A 17,449-nucleotide genomic window follows, 5' to 3' on the forward strand; every position below is an offset into this window, starting at 1 on the left:
ATAAAAACTTTAAAGTTAACAATTCGCCATTTTTTTAACATTGCTACTTTAGCATGAAATTTTATAATATTATAAATACAGTATATATATTTTTATTATATAATAGTTATATTGGCTTTATTTACAGTTGGCAGCTTATAACGAACTTAGTCATGAATATAATTAATAATAACCCCCTGAATATACATAGGATAAATATAACGGTGGACAAATGTATAATTTTCCAATTTGTTAAAATAAATAAGGAGCATTATAAATTTATTTGTATATTATTTATAAAATTAATTTTCTCATATTTATTTTTTTATATAATAGTTTTTTGATTTTTTTTTGGGGTATTCTACATTGCATACAATTTTTAAGTTGACGTGGTAAATGATATCCTTTTAATGTAAATAAATTAAAAAATAATAAATAAACTAAATACAAGGTAAAACCATATTACATGCATAAATGGAAAATATTATATTATATGTGTATATATTATTATTATATATATTTTTCTACATTTTAATGTTTATATTGATAATCTATAACGTATTATTGTTATTTTGGGAATATAGTCATATTATGTAAAAAAGAGAGTATCAAAAATTTAAAAAATATTTTTAGTTTATAATATAGAAATATTACCAAACTTTAGAAATAAATTCGTGAATATATGTAAATATACAAATATAATTATAATATGATAATTAAGATATTAAATAAGGGTATATATGCATTTATTGTATATCATGAGAAAACATAAACTATTTGAACTTAGGTATCTTAATATACGAAAATTAACTTTGTATTACTATATGCATCCTTCTATTAATTTTATATTGATGTAAAATGTTTTATTCATATGCTATTTAGATATGGTATTATAGATACCAATGTCGAAAACATATATTTGCAATAAACAGTCTGAGATGTTAAATGTTGTCGGTATTTAAGAGAAGGGCATAATTTTCTGAATAAAATTTTTATACTATTGTAATATATTATATAATTAATCGTCGTAGAACATTATAAATACAAATATATAATTATTGTTTGCAGTTACTATTTAAAATAAAATTATTAAATACCAAACAAGTTCGATATTTAGCGAAATAGAACTCATGAATGTGTGCGACGTCATTTAATTCTCGTTGTAAATATTTATACATGCATATAATATTGTAATATTTATTATTGTATATTTAAACCAATAATATGTTTATATTTTTTTCAAATAAAAATATCTTTATATAGAACAGAATTTTATTTGTACAGTTGTAACATATATTACACAATAAAGAGATCTAAAAAATCGGATAAATGGGGACATAAGCTTTCAATGGTTGTTTAAATTCAATTTTTTTAAAGAATATAATGCATAGTTTTTTATTTAACTTTTTAATCATTATAAGACTAAAACATATGATCATATATTTGCACAACTATTTCTAATATATTTAAAAAAATTTTAAGCTACTAATATTTTCTACATTTGTGGAAAATAACTATTAAAACGGTTTATTAGTTACTGTATGTATGTTTTTTATATGCATATGGGCACTTAAATAAGTATATAGTTCTAAATATATTTTTTTTGTGGTATAAATTATATAACATTTAAGGCATACAATTAAATGAAAATATATGCATTTATTTTACAGTATATTATTATTTTTTTTGCATGTATTTTTCATTTTAAAATTTAACTGTTTATTTGATGCACAATATAAGAGTACATAATTATTAATTTATAATATTTATAATCTTATTTACGTTTTATTTTTATTTTTTTCAAATTTATATGATTTTTTATAATGCTAACCTTATAAAGGCTTTATTCATAAAATTAAGCATACACATATTATAAATATATTTTTGTTTTTAACTGTTTTTTTGGTATATTTATAATTCTAGTATTTTTGAAAAATGGTGAAAAATAAACGAAAGGGGCAACAAGAAGATGATGTGTTAAGTAACAATGGAGAGAACGAATATAGTGAAGAAACAAAATCTATGGGAAATGTTAAACACGAAGACTCAAGGAATTTTGAAATAAGTGACTATTTATCCAATAAAGATAATTCAGGTGTTTTAAAAAAGTTTTTTTTATTTGTACTATTAATTATATTATCACCCATAATTTTAATAGCTTTATACAAATACTTATTTATATTTTGTTTGAGAATGACAAAAAATAATGCTTTGTTATATAGTATATATTTTGTGATTCTCTATATATTTTCATTAACAATATTTTATGCTTATTTGGCCTTTCAAGAAGACAACCGTTATTTAAATATCGAAAGAAATAAAAAAAAGACCATGTGAATATCTCAATATATATTTTTTTTTTGTTTTGTTTTCCTATTTATGTTATGCAATATTTTAGTAAAACATTAGCCACATTATTGATAATTATGTTAAAAGATATATAAAATAGGAATTAATATAAACTTATTGTAACATATTATATGAAAAATAATTATACTTTGCAATACTTTTCCATTTGGATACTTATTCCCATCCGTGCGTTTACGTATTTACTTAACATTTGTGAGCTTGATATTTTTCTTCTTTTTACATTTATGTATGAAGTATGTAAATATTAATAGAATAATACATGCGATTTGTCTTTTTAGTAAAATAAAAGTGCAGTATCATATTTCTATTCCTGTTCTATTTATATTGAATGAACATAATGTGGGCTTAAAAATATATGTCCCATTTGATTTTCCTTATAATTTTTTTTGTATATTCACATTTGTTGATATATATATATATATGTGTGAATAACTGAGCAAAATTAAATAAACCTTATAATGTGCAACATTAATATTTAGTGATATTAATAAAAAAAATAATTCAATGATGCATTTATGCATACATAGAATATTTCTTAAAAATGTAATTATAATTATTTGCAACTACCATACAATTATTTATAAATTGAATTAAAAATGTGAAAATTATGAATAGTTTTGTGCTGTAAATAATTTATATATAAAATGGAGAACGATGAAAAAAATATATACATAAATAATTTGGTAAAAATGAATAAAAAAATTGTGAAAAAATCTATAAAATTGTAAAAATAATGATCGTGTATATAAATAAAACTATGTGTATATTAACATCATATAATTAATATAATGTTATTACCACAATTTTACTATTATTTTGCTTTCTTTTGGTATATGTATGTTATAAGCATGCTTATACACATTATATAATTCATAACCAATCTTGTTATAAGGGTATATATTTTTTTTTCTAATAATTCTCTCGATTTTAATATATGCACACGTACCCACGTACACGCACACACAAGCATATATATATGTATATATATATATAGTGCATCTTATTTAGTTACATAACTTTATATTTCTATTTAATGTATTTTTATTTTTACTTGTTCTCTTTAACACGATCTCACTCATTTTCTCTCTCCTTTGTTCTTTTAATTACAAACATGTAAATTTAATTATTTTATATAATATATATAGTATACAAACAAAAATTTACTAATTTAGTATTTTTTTTAGTGAATACTATATATATAAATATAAAGAAAAAAAGAAACAATAAAATAAAATTATCCTACATGTATAATATATTTTTATTGTTCTTTTTCATTATGATTAAAAACTTGAAGTCCAGTTGTTTCTATCCATGCATCTTTAAAGACATTTTCATCATATGCAAAATTTAATCTAGGTGATGGACCATGTCTATATCCAACAGCAAGACCATTTAAGATAGACTTTGCAACATCTAATTTAGATGCGTTGCTATGCTTAAATGCATGTCCTGAGAATAAACATATTCTGCATGTATTCATTCTTACATGTTTAATTTCTTCTCTTTTTACTAATCCGTTATAATCACATAATGCGGTCATTAAGTTTTCTGCTGTTTCATGTACAGCATCTAAGAAATCTTCGACGCTATTGAAATTTTTTCCTTTTGGTCCTACAACATAAACCATACCCATATTTTTTTCTTTTTTATGGGGGAATTTTTTTTTGAAAGTAACAATAAAAACGGATCCTGTTGTATTATCGCTTCCTTTTTTAAGACTGTTTCTAACTCTGCATAATGCTAATTTTACATCGGGATATTTTTTTTCAACACTTTCATATAAAACAGACTTAACTTCATCATCGGCTTTTTCGCTGTTTTCCTTAACTGCCTTGCTTAATAATTCCTGTAAAACGATAAAGAGAAAGAATATTTTATTTATATAAGCATATTCATGTTTATTTATTGTGATCATTAAAATGAAGCATTTGTTAATTTTTTTTTCATTTTCTTACTTTAAATAGTGATTCGTATTTATCAACTTCGTGACCATGTGCAGATAATAATTCGGAAAAGGCGGCGTTGATTCCTTCTCCTCCTACATGTAAATTATTATCTCCTGCATTGACTGAGCATATATATTCATTAGGTGTTTCGTCAAAGATAGGAGTAAATTTATCAGGTTTTTCACAAAAACTGACATATCCTGGTGATATTCGGGATCCTTTAAATTCTGGATGTTTTTCCATATATATTTTTAATCCAGGTGTATATGAATAATTGGTATTAAAATAACTATAAGATGTTTCTATTTTAACAACAGTAGCAGCATTTTTAGATTGTAATGAAGCTTGTAATTGTACACAAAGTGGTAAAGCATCTCCTAATCCACTAAGTATAATATATCTTGTACCTCCTGCTAACAATTCCCTTGCAGTTCTTTCTAAAAATCTTCTAGTTCGTTTTACTGATACTAATAATACTTTTGAATTGGGGAATTCAGTTTCATCTATACTGTTTTGTTTTTGATTATTTTTCTTATTATTCTCCATTTTGTTGAGTTTCGCAATAAATATTAACTATAGGTATATACTATATTATATATATGTATTTATAGAATATATATATATTTATCAATTGATGATATTTCAAAAGTGTACCTATTTATATATATAAGTGATAGTTATTATATAAAATATGGTGAACTTTTATCTATATACTTGTCAAAAAAAAATATAACTTTGTAAAAATATTATAAAATAAAAATAAAAAACAAACGTGGTATAAATATAAAGGAGTAAAATTTCGCTCAAGTACATTTACAATTATGTTAAAAAATACATAATTCAATTCACAGGGTATTTTATATTGTGTAAAAAATTAATTATTTTAAACTATTATATGATAGCAATATTTTATTTTGGTATTAACATTAATAGTGAATAATAGTTATGTGCATCATACTATAAATAAATAATGGAGTCCGGTACGTATTTATTATACTATAACGGGATATTATTTATAAGATATACAGTATACTATAATATGCAAAATATTATATATATAATCATAAAGTTTGTATGTTCATGTATATTAATTTTTTATAACTAAAATGTATATGCATGTAAAATTGTATTCCTATTGGAACCCTTTCTATTTAATTTTCCTTCTACATGTATATAAATAAATTAATTTTTCTTATTCCTATTTAATCGTTTTTTTATTTTTGTTTGCTTATATAATTTTTAATTTTGCATTCTTTTTTCTAAATAGTCGGTATTTTATATTTTATTGTGCGTTCTTGGCGCTTCGTTTTTATTCCTTTTATAACATATTTCACATATCACGTTTATTTACGAAAATATGAAACTTTTCTAAAATTATGTTTTTTTTTATATTATTTAAATTATTTTTTCGTTTATTATATATATAAATTTATATATTTTTTTTTGTTTTCATATACATTGTAGGATTTTTTTATTTTTAATTTTTATTAATAAATTGTATATAAGTGGGTATATAATATATGCCATATGCATATAACATTGGTAGTATTTATTATAAAGTAATAATAACCGGGCATAATACTAGCATGTACATACATATCGTTTTTTAAAAAATATTTTTATGGTGATGTATTCTCGCACCCTTACATGTGATAATAAATAAGTTCTTTATATATATTTATTTATTATTATTCATTTTGTATTTGATCTATAATCTATCATAGGTTTCTTCGATTTTTCATTAATTTATATGTTTCCTCTTTTTTTCTTTTAATTTCTTTTTGTTTTCCCTCTATTTCATATTTATTTATTACAATTCAATAAACCTTACACCAATTAATGCTCTTTATAAATACATGTAATGTTTTCTACAATTTTTTTTATTTATATTTTGTTATATATTTTGTAAATATATTAATAAACATATTTTATAAAATATTTTTATTATGCGTTTTTTATTTTATACTTTATATTATATTTATGTTATTAAATGCGCATTTTATTATAAACATATATACATATATATTTATTTTATATATAATGTTATACGATTAGGACATGACTAGAAATATAGGTTTTATTTTCATTAAGATATAATATATTTTTTATAAAGGTGTGCTAGTCGTTTTTAACATTTCCTTTAAGTATACATATTTTATAGATTTATTACATTATTCTTATATTTTAAATAGTCAGTTTATTATAATGACCATTATTAAAGCATTCAACACATGATATGATATATGTTTTGTCTTTTATCTACAAATAGTGCATTGGTTATACTAAAGTGTATACACATATGTTTTTTGGGGTTATACAATTTTATTTACACCCAATAAAATGGAATAGAAAGGTTTTTCACGCATATACGCATTATAATTATTATACAAGGAATAACCCAATAACTGATTTTTATATAAATGTAGTTAGTGACATTTCAATTTTATATGTGAATGCAAACATACGTGTGCAGTTGGGGGTAAAAATGAAAAATTAATAAGACAATAATAAAATAGTGCCTTTAAATAAAGATACAAAATTAAAAAAATTAAGTTAATGTATTAAATGTTTATTGTGATCATTTAATATATTTGATCTTTATTTTAATATTGGTTTTATCATTTTCTGAATAACTTATAATGTTTGCATTATTCCTAAATGGTTTGTTAAAAAGGGTGTAACATAAAAGGAAAATGAATATTTTTATTATATTATTACTATTCAGTGTTTATATTAAGCATTTTTTTTAATAAGTTGTTACCATTTTTGGTGTTTAGAAAAGGTGGAAAAAACTTATGTAGATTGAATATTAATAAAAGTATGATAATAGTAAAATAAAAAATAACTATGAAAAAATTCAGATAAAGTTCCTTGCATTAAAATTAAAATATAATGAAAACGAGGATTGTATATTCTGAATTTTCTACACACAATAGTGAAAGTGTGTATGCTTACATTCATGCGTATGTATATATATTTAACGGTTTAAAATACCTTGATAATTTATTTAAATATTTATTATTTTGAAATCATTTTATAAGGATTATTGCATAAAAAAATATATAGAAAAATAAAATATCATTTGCAACAAAAGTTTATGTACTAATGATGTACGTACATCACAATGTAATGTAAAATATATATATAGTAAATATGTCTGTTCATATTGTTTTTTCGCTCTAATTTGATGAGTATATATATCTACGGCATAAGGTTTCCTTATATAAGATTCTTAATTATACTATAGATCATTTATACTTCTCTTTTTGTTATCCAAATTGATATAATATTTTTTAAAAATGAATACCATTTTGTTTGTTTTTTTTTCGTATCTTCCTTTGATATTATTTGGTAAGGTATAATGATTATTATGTATGTTTTTTTCTCTTTTTTCTCTCCTTTTAGGTTACATATCACATAGTGTAATTTATAATAGACATCATTTGAATTGCTACATGCATTATTACATACAAGACATTCTATTGCATTTAAGTATTTTCTATTTCATTTATATAAAAATATATTTAGAAAAAAAATACATTACCTCATCACCATATAATAACGAAAAATGTATGAACATGTTTTTAAGGAGTTTGTAGTATATCGTTAAATAAAATATCCTTTGATGAAGAAATTAAGGAATATTTAAATCGCTTCTTAATATTAAGAAACTCACAAAATGTATGTTATAAAGTATAATATATGTTTTCTGTGTTTATATCAAGTGTTGTAAATGTGTATATATATATTTTGTCATTCTAATTCGTATACTCATATATAATATTTTTGGAATATTTACAATATTTTATGGGATCTTCAATTTTTAGTATTGTGAAGGGAAAAATCTTCTTTTAGCCCCAAACTTTGTAAGATAATTGTGTCTATGCTTATGTTTTACATATTTTAGATAATGTCCAAAAATATGTATGAAAAAATAAATAATAGAATGGAAAATATTATATTATATTATTCTATTGTTATAAAAGTGTGGCTGAAAATATATACACTATGCATAATTCAAACAAACCACCTTTTCAGGGCAAACATAATAATCTAAGCAAAGTATTAGATATTTGCGATTATAAAAAAACATGTGATTACATTTCCTATTCAGATAAAAGGATATTGCGAAATTCTATTTTTTATGAAGATGATAAAGAAGTGGAAAATACAGGAGCAAATTGGATTTGCTCAGGTTTTGAAAAAACGACAGCATATAAAAATACACGCATATAGAAATTATGCATACATACTTATTAGTTTCATAAATCTATTATTTTGTTTATGTCTCTTTCTCGTTTTCTTATACATTTTTGTTTTCTTATACATTCTTGGTTTAATCTATTCTTATTTTTTTGAGAAATATTCTAACAAATTCATTTCATTTTTGTAAGGAAATAAATGGATATCTGCTCGTCCTCGAAAATATTGGGTTAGAGAAATATTTTTATACTATTCTCAACTGGTGGCTGATTCAGCTAAGTTATTTTTCTACTTTAATGTTTATATATTTTAAAATATATTTATTTGATATTAAATTGTTATTAGGTAACTGCTATTAAGGACAGCCATATTAAAGGTTTTATTTTTTTAATATTATTTATTCTTCTCAATTTATTGAATTGTTATGTCTACGTCCATTTGTTTATTTAGTAATTTTCATAACAATGCTATATATTTTATGGATATTTTTCACATTTTTTTCGCAGATCAGATGAAAAATTATAGCACAATTTACATGAACATGTCAGGGGTATCTTAAAAGTGGAATATAAGAATTAATAAAAAAATAATAATCAAAAAATACATGGTAAAAATATGACATTGGTAATAAGATATATTTTACTTTTTCTTTATATTAGCAATGTGACAATAATAACATCCTAATGAAAATTTCAAAGGACATATCTCCAAAGGAGGCAGCCGAAGAGTAATATTTAAAAAAAGACAAAACGAAATAAAATTTAATGATTAAATAGCAAACAAATAGCATTTAACATATGCTATCAATATTAATTGGGCATATTTATATTTTTTTCTATGGGTTTTTGTGAATATTATATTTAGGTGTAACCGAGTTCCAAATTGTGAATATATCATTTTGGTAAAGGATACAATTAAAAGTTAAGCTATCTCTTAGAAGATATATATATGTACATTTTTATTTTTCTATTGTTTTTTTTAAAGGATTATAACAAGAAATTAGGGAGTGAAGAAAATGGAAAACACACGTCTATCCTTTGTTCTCGTAAAAGAAATAAAATACTCTTCATTTTATGCATAAAGAATAAAATTTTGTTATATACATATATACTCATTTTCTCATTTTTTACATACTAGGCCCCCCTATAAATCGAGTTAGTAAATTAGGTTTTTTGATAGCAGGTAAATAGAGAATATCATATTGTGTTAAACTGTGTTTATACAAATAGAAAACGCAAAAAATTAATATATATATTACTAAACATTTTTTATACCATAGAAAAGAACAATGCGAATAGGCATAATATAACGAAAAAGAATAAAAATAGGAAAAAAATAATAATAGTAATATTTTTAAAACTCTAAGAAACGTTTATATTAATAGATATAGAAACGATGATAAATTTATAATGTTTTTGATTAGATAGGAATAGTAATTTTTTCATCTATATTTTATTAGATTATTTTGCATATACACTAAAATACATTTTTTTAATTATTTTAGAACAAAGAACAAACGGGATCGAATGGGTCAATAGTTCCAGATGGTATATTTCGTTAAATATGTTAAATTTATTTTTTCCATATTTTACCATGCATATATACATATATATATATAATACTTTAATGTATGTATATATTTTATATCTTAGATAACTATTACAATTATAAAAAGGGAGACATTGCTTATGCACAATGATAGTAGACGATATAAAAAACTTTAATTATTTATATTTATAAATACCTTTGTTTTCGATTTTATGAATTTATAATTTTAAACTTATATGTATATATACGATATTTTATATTAATATTTGAAAGAAAGAAATGTGTGCTAAAGTTAAAAAACTTTTTGCTCACAGAATAGTTGAAATGATTGAAAAAAAAATACAAAATAAAAACCAATTAACAAATTAGCTAACCGTTAAACTATAGTTAAATTTTTACTCATAAAGTTTTTTTTCGACATGTTCACAAAAATAAAGAATTACGATGTATTTTTTTTTTTTATACTAATGTGGTGTAATAAAAATATATTTGTATTATATACTAAATATTTATGTTTCATTAATATTTTTTTTTTTTTTTGGAGAATTTCCTTGTTATAATATTTATGGATATACATGCAACATTTGTTTTTAAAAAAAAAATATTATTATATAAAATGAATATGACAAAATAAATATATAAAATATAAAATTGTTTTATATGTTTTGCATAAATATTCAATGGGTGTGTGAAGATAGTTTTAATAAAATTTGTTTAGGTGAAATAGGAAAATAATGGTCAGTATATATTTTAATTTGTTACAAATATAGTTTAAATTATGATAATAAAAATGTAAAAAAATTCCCATTATTGCTTTTAAAATTAGCTCAGTAATTATTTGTATTTTAAAACAAAGAACAAAAGAAGAATGTAAAGGAAAGTAATTATTTCAAATTACCAAATGAACAAAAAACTGTACATATTTATATGCAATTGTTATTTATTTAAATTTTACAGTTTACAATGGCACGGGTAATTTTTATGTGTATTCCGGTGCGCTTAGTGCTTACATCTGTATAAATATAGAGAAATTATATAAATTAATTATGAAGGTTTGTTTATGTATGCCATGTAATTTTATAGAGGTAAATTTATTATATTGGCTTTATATGATACATACAATATTATTTGGTTAGGTCAAAGCAATTATATAATATTTTTATTAAACGCTAAGAATAGTTTTGACTCATCTGTTGAGGTAATGTTAGCGATTATATATATATATTTGGAAGTTATATGATAATTGGTTAATAAATAAGTTGTTTATACTAGGAAAATAATTTATATTATTAAAAAAAATAGCGATATATTTTTTACAATAATATTTTATTATTTATGCTTTTATTACGAATAAAATTATTTATTTATACTAAAAAAATATATATATTAAATTTTAGTGCTATTTTCCCGTTTTATATATTTTATACGAATTTATAATTTGGCAGTAAAAAAAAAATTTTATAGTAAGTACATTTTTTATTATAATATAATATTATTATTATTTTATAGTTTTATATAAATGTATTTAATAATTTTATTCATGATATATAAGAATTATATTTAATTTTTTTAATATATGTGAATATTTATATACTAATGATACTACATTAATAGGATTTTATATGTAATGTGCATACATATGTATGTATATAATATATATATATATACTTTAATTATCTGAAATAACGATAATTCATTGTGCTATTATTTTTATGAGTTTTATTCTATTTATTACATCTTTTCATTTTTTTTATTTAATTTTTATACAATTTATTTAGTCGTACCAAATTATTTATTTTATGAATATATTTAATGACATATTAATATAGTAAATGTATTTTTTCCTTTTTATGTTGTTTACATTTATAATTATATCTTTGATTTAGTAAACAAGTTCCTATATAAATAGGAATTTAATTATTTAATTTTAAAAAAATTACAACAAATGCAACACATATAATTTCCACCTCCACAGATTAATCATATTTTATTCTATTTTTATAATATAAAAAATATTATATTGTTTACAACTATAGAAAAATGATATAAAATAATATTTTTTTATATGTGTTAATATTATTATTATTATTAGTAGTAGTATCATATATTATATTAAGATTTGTACTTATATATATATAATACTTATTTGCACATTATCCATTTATATGAGCACCTATAAGTATTGTATAACAAATCTTTATAAATGAATTTTTGTTTTCGTGCGTAATATAAAAACTATATATTTGTATATAATTAATTTGGTATGGTTTCATTTTTTTTTTTACGATTTAAAAAAATATATTTTTTGAGCTCCATGTATAATTACATTTGTATTACATTCTTTGATGTTTCTTTCTTTTTTTAATTTCTGATTTTTAAAATGTAATGAATAAACAATATATATAAATATTAATCCCGTATTCAAATTTAGTCTGATAACGCATATTTATCCTACTCTGTATAATAGATATACATATTATCTTTTAACATTGAATGTGTATAAAACAAGTGCGTATGAACCGTATATAATATGTTTATATATACCTATCCATATGTTTGTTTTACAAATTTAATAGTTTAAAATATTATGTTTTTTATTAACATATATTGAATATACCCTAACTCAACATAACGATTTGTTGACATATACTATATTACGAATATATTTAATTTAATCGCCATGTATTATAGTATTCATGCATATTTACCTTATTTAAATTTTTCTAAAAATTCTAATTTTTTGAAACCAAATAAAATTTGACATATACTTTATTTATATGTGTAGTTCTTTATGCACATATCAAGAAAATACAATATATAAATAAATGTAAATAAATAAAACATATATACATTTGTAAAATATATAAAAAAAAATGTCGAGTGAATTTTTAGTTGATACAATTTATAATCATGAATATTTGAAAAAGGTTTTAGGCTTAATAAAAAGTATAAAGAAAAATAATAAGTTTGATTATATTGAAAAAATATATGAGCAATTTAATATAGAGGAGGACGAAGAAATATATAATAAATTTTTCAATGAATTGGAAAACATAAATAATAATGGAACTATAAATAGTAATAATAGACGACGTAACGGAAATTATATAAATAAATATGCCTCTGATTATAATAATAATGTAAATTGTTGTAACAATAATAATCATCATTGTTCTGGAAATCCTCCGATTATTCCTGAAGATGATAAGGATGCTAATAGCTATTTATCAAATAATTCTGAGGAAATTAATGAATTTGATATAGACTCATATGATTCATCATTTGAAAAAAAAGCCAAGGAAAAAAGAATATATGTGGATGGTATTTTTGACCTATCGCATTCAGGTCATTTCAATGCTATGCGACAAGCCAAAAAATTAGGAGATGTTGTTGTCGTTGGAATTAATTCAGATGAAGATGCTTTAAATTCAAAAGGCGTTACTCCAATATATACACAAGAAGAAAGAGGAGCATTAATAGCGGGTTGTAAATGGGTTGATGAGGTTATTATAGGAACAAAATATAATGTAGATATGGAATTATTAAAAAAATATAATTGTGATTATGCAGCTCATGGTAGTGATATTGCGTATGATCGCAATGGAGTATGCTGCTATGAAGATGTGCAAAAAAATAATCGATTAAAAGTATTTGAAAGGAGTTATGGAATATCAACTACAACTATTGTAAATCATTTGTTACAAATCGTTAGCAATGCAAATAGAATTGGTTCACCTCATATACATAATCTAAAAAATAATAACCTATTAGATGTAAAGGATGAAGAAAAAAATAAAAATTGTGATGCAAATAGTATGGGTAGTGTTGAAAATATCGCGGATAATATAAATTCTACAGAAGATAAAACAAATTTAAAAAATGGCAAAAATGATTCAAACGACATAGATAACAATAATATCAAAATGGTAAAAGGCGACAAAAAAAAAAACAGTGATGTTATGCCATCAAATATAAAAGGTTTAATGAATAAAAATAAAGGCTATATAGCAGCTTCACAAATATATTTATTTATGGAAAAACATGAAAAAAAAAAGCATCATAAAGTTGTATATGTAGATGGATCATTTGATATGTTCCATTTAGGACATTTAAAAATTATAGAAAATGCTAAAAAATTAGGGGACTATTTATTAGTAGGAATATATTCAGATGAAACTGTTAGGAAACTCAAAGGAAATCATTTTCCAATTACATCAGTATTAGAAAGGACCTTAACGGTTTTAGCTATGAAAGGTGTCGACGATGTAGTTATTTGCGCACCATGGGTCATAACAGAAAGTTTTATTAAACGCTTTCAAATTGACACAGTTGTTAGAGGTTCTATATCAGATTATAATTATTCGAGTTTTGGTCCTGATCCATATACTATACCCAAGAAATTAAATATATTTAAGGAAATTCCATCAGAATCGGTATGAATCATATGCCTATTAAATATGGAAATGCTTAGAAAAATGTGCATGTATATATGGCTATCCATTTTTATATGTATTTGGAATGCAGCATGTGTTTATTTTTGTAATTCATATACTCATATCAACCAAGTGTATAGCTAGATAGATGCAATTCACATATATATATATATATATTACCGTTCCTATACATATTTTTTTTTTTTTTACTTTATAATTTCATTTTTTAATTTTTACAGGATATGACTACCTTTGAAATAATTAGTAGAATTGAAAAAAACAAACAATATTTGTTGAGTATCATCTCAGCAAGGTAAGTATTTTTGATATTTTGCATGATTTATACTTATACTAGATATATTTTTTGTTTTTTGTGAAATTGTATAATTATTAATTGAGTGAATTTGTTTATACCTATGCATGCATACGAAACTGTAAACAATCCGTGCTTCATGTTATTTCTCTTTTTGTAGAAAAAAGAAAGAAGAAAACATTTGGAAAAATAACAATTCGTATACTTTAAAATAATTGAATAATAATTTATATAGACACATGTCATATATTTATGCATAGATATATTGGCATGAAATTTTTTAAAATTGACTTTGTGAATATAGATATATTAATAAATATTAAATCATTTATTAAAAAATATATTATTATAAAATCAAATTAAAATTTTATGCAAAAACAAAGAAAAAAGGAGCCCTCATGTTTTTTTTTTGCTCTATATTATTATATTTGTTTTAATATTTTTAAGAGTTAATTTAAGAATTTTGTTTCTTTATTTATCTTTAACTTTAAAGACTTCATTATATTTTATGTCATTGTATTTTTTTTTTTTTTTTATTTATTAACTATACACATAATTTGTGCAAATATTTTTACATATGATATATGCCATTTCTTTAATGATTCACATTAATTTATGTAGAGTTATTAATATTAATTTTTATTAACTTTATGCACAATATTATATATATGTTTCACATTCTATAAAATTTATATTATTTGTTTAAAAACATATAAAAACACAAACTTTCTTTTAAAAATAAAAGATAAGAATATATGTATTTATAATAATTCCATGTCTTTATATCCAAGCATTGAGGATGTTATTGTAATATGCTAAGAAAATATTTCTAAAATATTATATAACACTATATTTGTCGAAACAAATAAATAAATAACGAACAAAACTATAACTAAAATATTATATAAATATGGAATACGTATTAAATGATGATGAAATTAAAAAGGTGGTCCAAAAGAATGACGCGTACTACTCTCTTATCGAATTAAACGACGTACTATATTTAAATAATAAGTTATATAAAAAAATAGAATGCCTTCAAAACTTGAACAATTTAAAAGCATTATATCTAAATAACAATGGTTAATGAAATATAATAAATGAGAAAATAAGCAAACTAAATGAATAAATCAATAAAATAAATAGGCAACGAAAAAAAGTATAAAATAAGTTAATTTTTTTATTTTCTATTTGGAATATTTGAATAATTTTTTTTAGCATTAGAAAGGATTTGTGGATTAGACAGCTGTGTAAACCTAGTTGCTCTGTTAGTTCAATATACAAATATGTGAAACTTATATATTTAATAAGCTAGTTCATAATATTAGACAAAAATAATACTTATCTACAAATAGTTATATGAAGAATATGCTTTTTAGGGGCTATTTTATTCCATTATTTTACAAATTATTTTTATACATTTTACATTTTTTCTTTTCTCTTTTTTCTTTTTCCTTATCTTAATCATAAAAAGTTATTTAAACTCCAACAGAATTTCAAAAATTGAAAATTTGAGTTCGTTAAAAAAATTGCGAATATTAAATTTAGAAGATAATTATATTAATGTGATAGAGAATTTAGGTAATTTCATGCTTTTATTATTTCTACTATTAGTTATGATATTTTTTATAAAATATATATAATATTGATCAGATGATTATCCCTGTTATATTTTTCATGTTATAATATATTTTTTATTGATAGAAAATTTGTGTTATCTTGAAGACCTAAACTTGAGTAGCAATTGCTTAGGCGATAAGGGATGTTGTATGGTATCACTTTTAGAAAATAATAAATGTCTTACTATTTTAAATCTTAGTAATAATAAAATTGAAGAGGACATTTTGGACAATCTTTCCAACTTGAAAAATCTAAACATTTTATATATAATGAATAACCCAGGAGTAATACCTTAAAATGATATACATTTTGATTTACATACAAATTATAAAGAGTATATAAATTATAGTATTATATGCATGAATATATTTGTTAAAATTGGTGGAGTATGATTATGGTACCGTAGTTGCAATTCCTCAAAATAACTTGGGAATGGAATAATTTTTTTTGTTCACAATTAAAAAATCAAAAATATTATTATTTGGTCATTTTATTTTATAATAAGCTTACTACATGAGTAATATTTGATCGTACATTTCATTTTTTTTCAGTTATCAAAATATAAAAATTACCGAAAATTATTTGTGCACACATTGAAAAACTTAACATTTCTGGATTATAAGCCAATTACAAATGAAGAGAGAAGGTAATATTTTTAATCGTTTTTTTTTTGTTTTTTTTTATGCATGCAACATTATGGATAAGCAAACCAAACAATGTATATACACACGCATTATATATGTATATATATTATTATAAAATAAAACAGGTGTGTCCAAGCCTTTTTTGCGTATGGAACGAAAGGAGAGCAAGATGAATTAAAAAAGATAAAGCTAGAACAGAAAATGGAACATGAGCATTCAGTTGAATGTATGAATTTATATACCTTATTTATTATATATATTAAATATTTTTAAGTCTTAAATGTGTAGTTATGCCCATTTAAATATACTTTGAATATAACTGAATGTATTTATGTGGTATGATTTTCAGATTTCAGGAAATATTTGATGAATAAACAAGATGGAGAATAGTGA

At 21.5% G+C, this 17,449-nt stretch overlaps 5 protein-coding genes across 5 annotated transcripts; 4 read left to right on the top strand and 1 right to left on the bottom strand.

Annotated features, from left to right (window-relative positions):
- Nucleotides 1-1,914: 1,914 nt before the first annotated feature.
- PY17X_1365900 (conserved Plasmodium protein, unknown function) lies at nucleotides 1,915-2,316 on the top strand (the record flags this gene model as incomplete). Its single annotated transcript, XM_022957317.1, has 1 exon — nucleotides 1,915-2,316. The coding sequence occupies one exon, from the start codon at nucleotides 1,915-1,917 to the stop codon at nucleotides 2,314-2,316; it is 402 nt and encodes a 133-aa protein (XP_022813753.1).
- Nucleotides 2,317-3,607: 1,291 nt separating this feature from the next.
- On the bottom strand, nucleotides 3,608-4,841 carry PY17X_1366000 (DNA/RNA-binding protein Alba 4; the record flags this gene model as incomplete). Its single annotated transcript, XM_723287.1, has 2 exons — nucleotides 3,608-4,195; nucleotides 4,305-4,841. 2 exons carry the CDS (start codon nucleotides 4,839-4,841, stop codon nucleotides 3,608-3,610), a joined length of 1,125 nt encoding a protein of 374 aa, XP_728380.1.
- Nucleotides 4,842-7,594: 2,753 nt separating this feature from the next.
- Nucleotides 7,595-10,197, top strand: PY17X_1366100 (conserved protein, unknown function; the record flags this gene model as incomplete). The annotated part of the gene is made up of 14 exons (XM_022957318.1): nucleotides 7,595-7,646; nucleotides 7,885-7,976; nucleotides 8,123-8,161; nucleotides 8,334-8,490; nucleotides 8,690-8,727; nucleotides 8,844-8,874; nucleotides 9,005-9,048; nucleotides 9,158-9,225; nucleotides 9,363-9,399; nucleotides 9,483-9,543; nucleotides 9,636-9,680; nucleotides 9,778-9,842; nucleotides 10,003-10,045; nucleotides 10,151-10,197. 14 exons carry the CDS (start codon nucleotides 7,595-7,597, stop codon nucleotides 10,195-10,197), a joined length of 819 nt encoding a protein of 272 aa, XP_022813754.1.
- A 2,722-nt stretch (nucleotides 10,198-12,919) lies between these two features.
- Nucleotides 12,920-15,007, top strand: PY17X_1366200 (ethanolamine-phosphate cytidylyltransferase, putative; the record flags this gene model as incomplete). Its single annotated transcript, XM_721565.2, has 3 exons — nucleotides 12,920-14,479; nucleotides 14,719-14,792; nucleotides 14,953-15,007. The coding sequence occupies 3 exons, from the start codon at nucleotides 12,920-12,922 to the stop codon at nucleotides 15,005-15,007; spliced, it is 1,689 nt and encodes a 562-aa protein (XP_726658.2).
- Nucleotides 15,008-15,702: 695 nt separating this feature from the next.
- Nucleotides 15,703-17,446, top strand: PY17X_1366300 (leucine-rich repeat protein; the record flags this gene model as incomplete). Its single annotated transcript, XM_022957320.1, has 7 exons — nucleotides 15,703-15,874; nucleotides 16,011-16,059; nucleotides 16,267-16,373; nucleotides 16,497-16,696; nucleotides 16,964-17,058; nucleotides 17,182-17,282; nucleotides 17,406-17,446. The coding sequence occupies 7 exons, from the start codon at nucleotides 15,703-15,705 to the stop codon at nucleotides 17,444-17,446; spliced, it is 765 nt and encodes a 254-aa protein (XP_022813755.1).
- Nucleotides 17,447-17,449: the final 3 nt, after the last annotated feature.

The sequence above is a fragment of the Plasmodium yoelii genome (genome assembly GCF_900002385.2).
Source record: "Plasmodium yoelii strain 17X genome assembly, chromosome: 13".
Classification (NCBI taxonomy): domain Eukaryota; phylum Apicomplexa; class Aconoidasida; order Haemosporida; family Plasmodiidae; genus Plasmodium; species Plasmodium yoelii.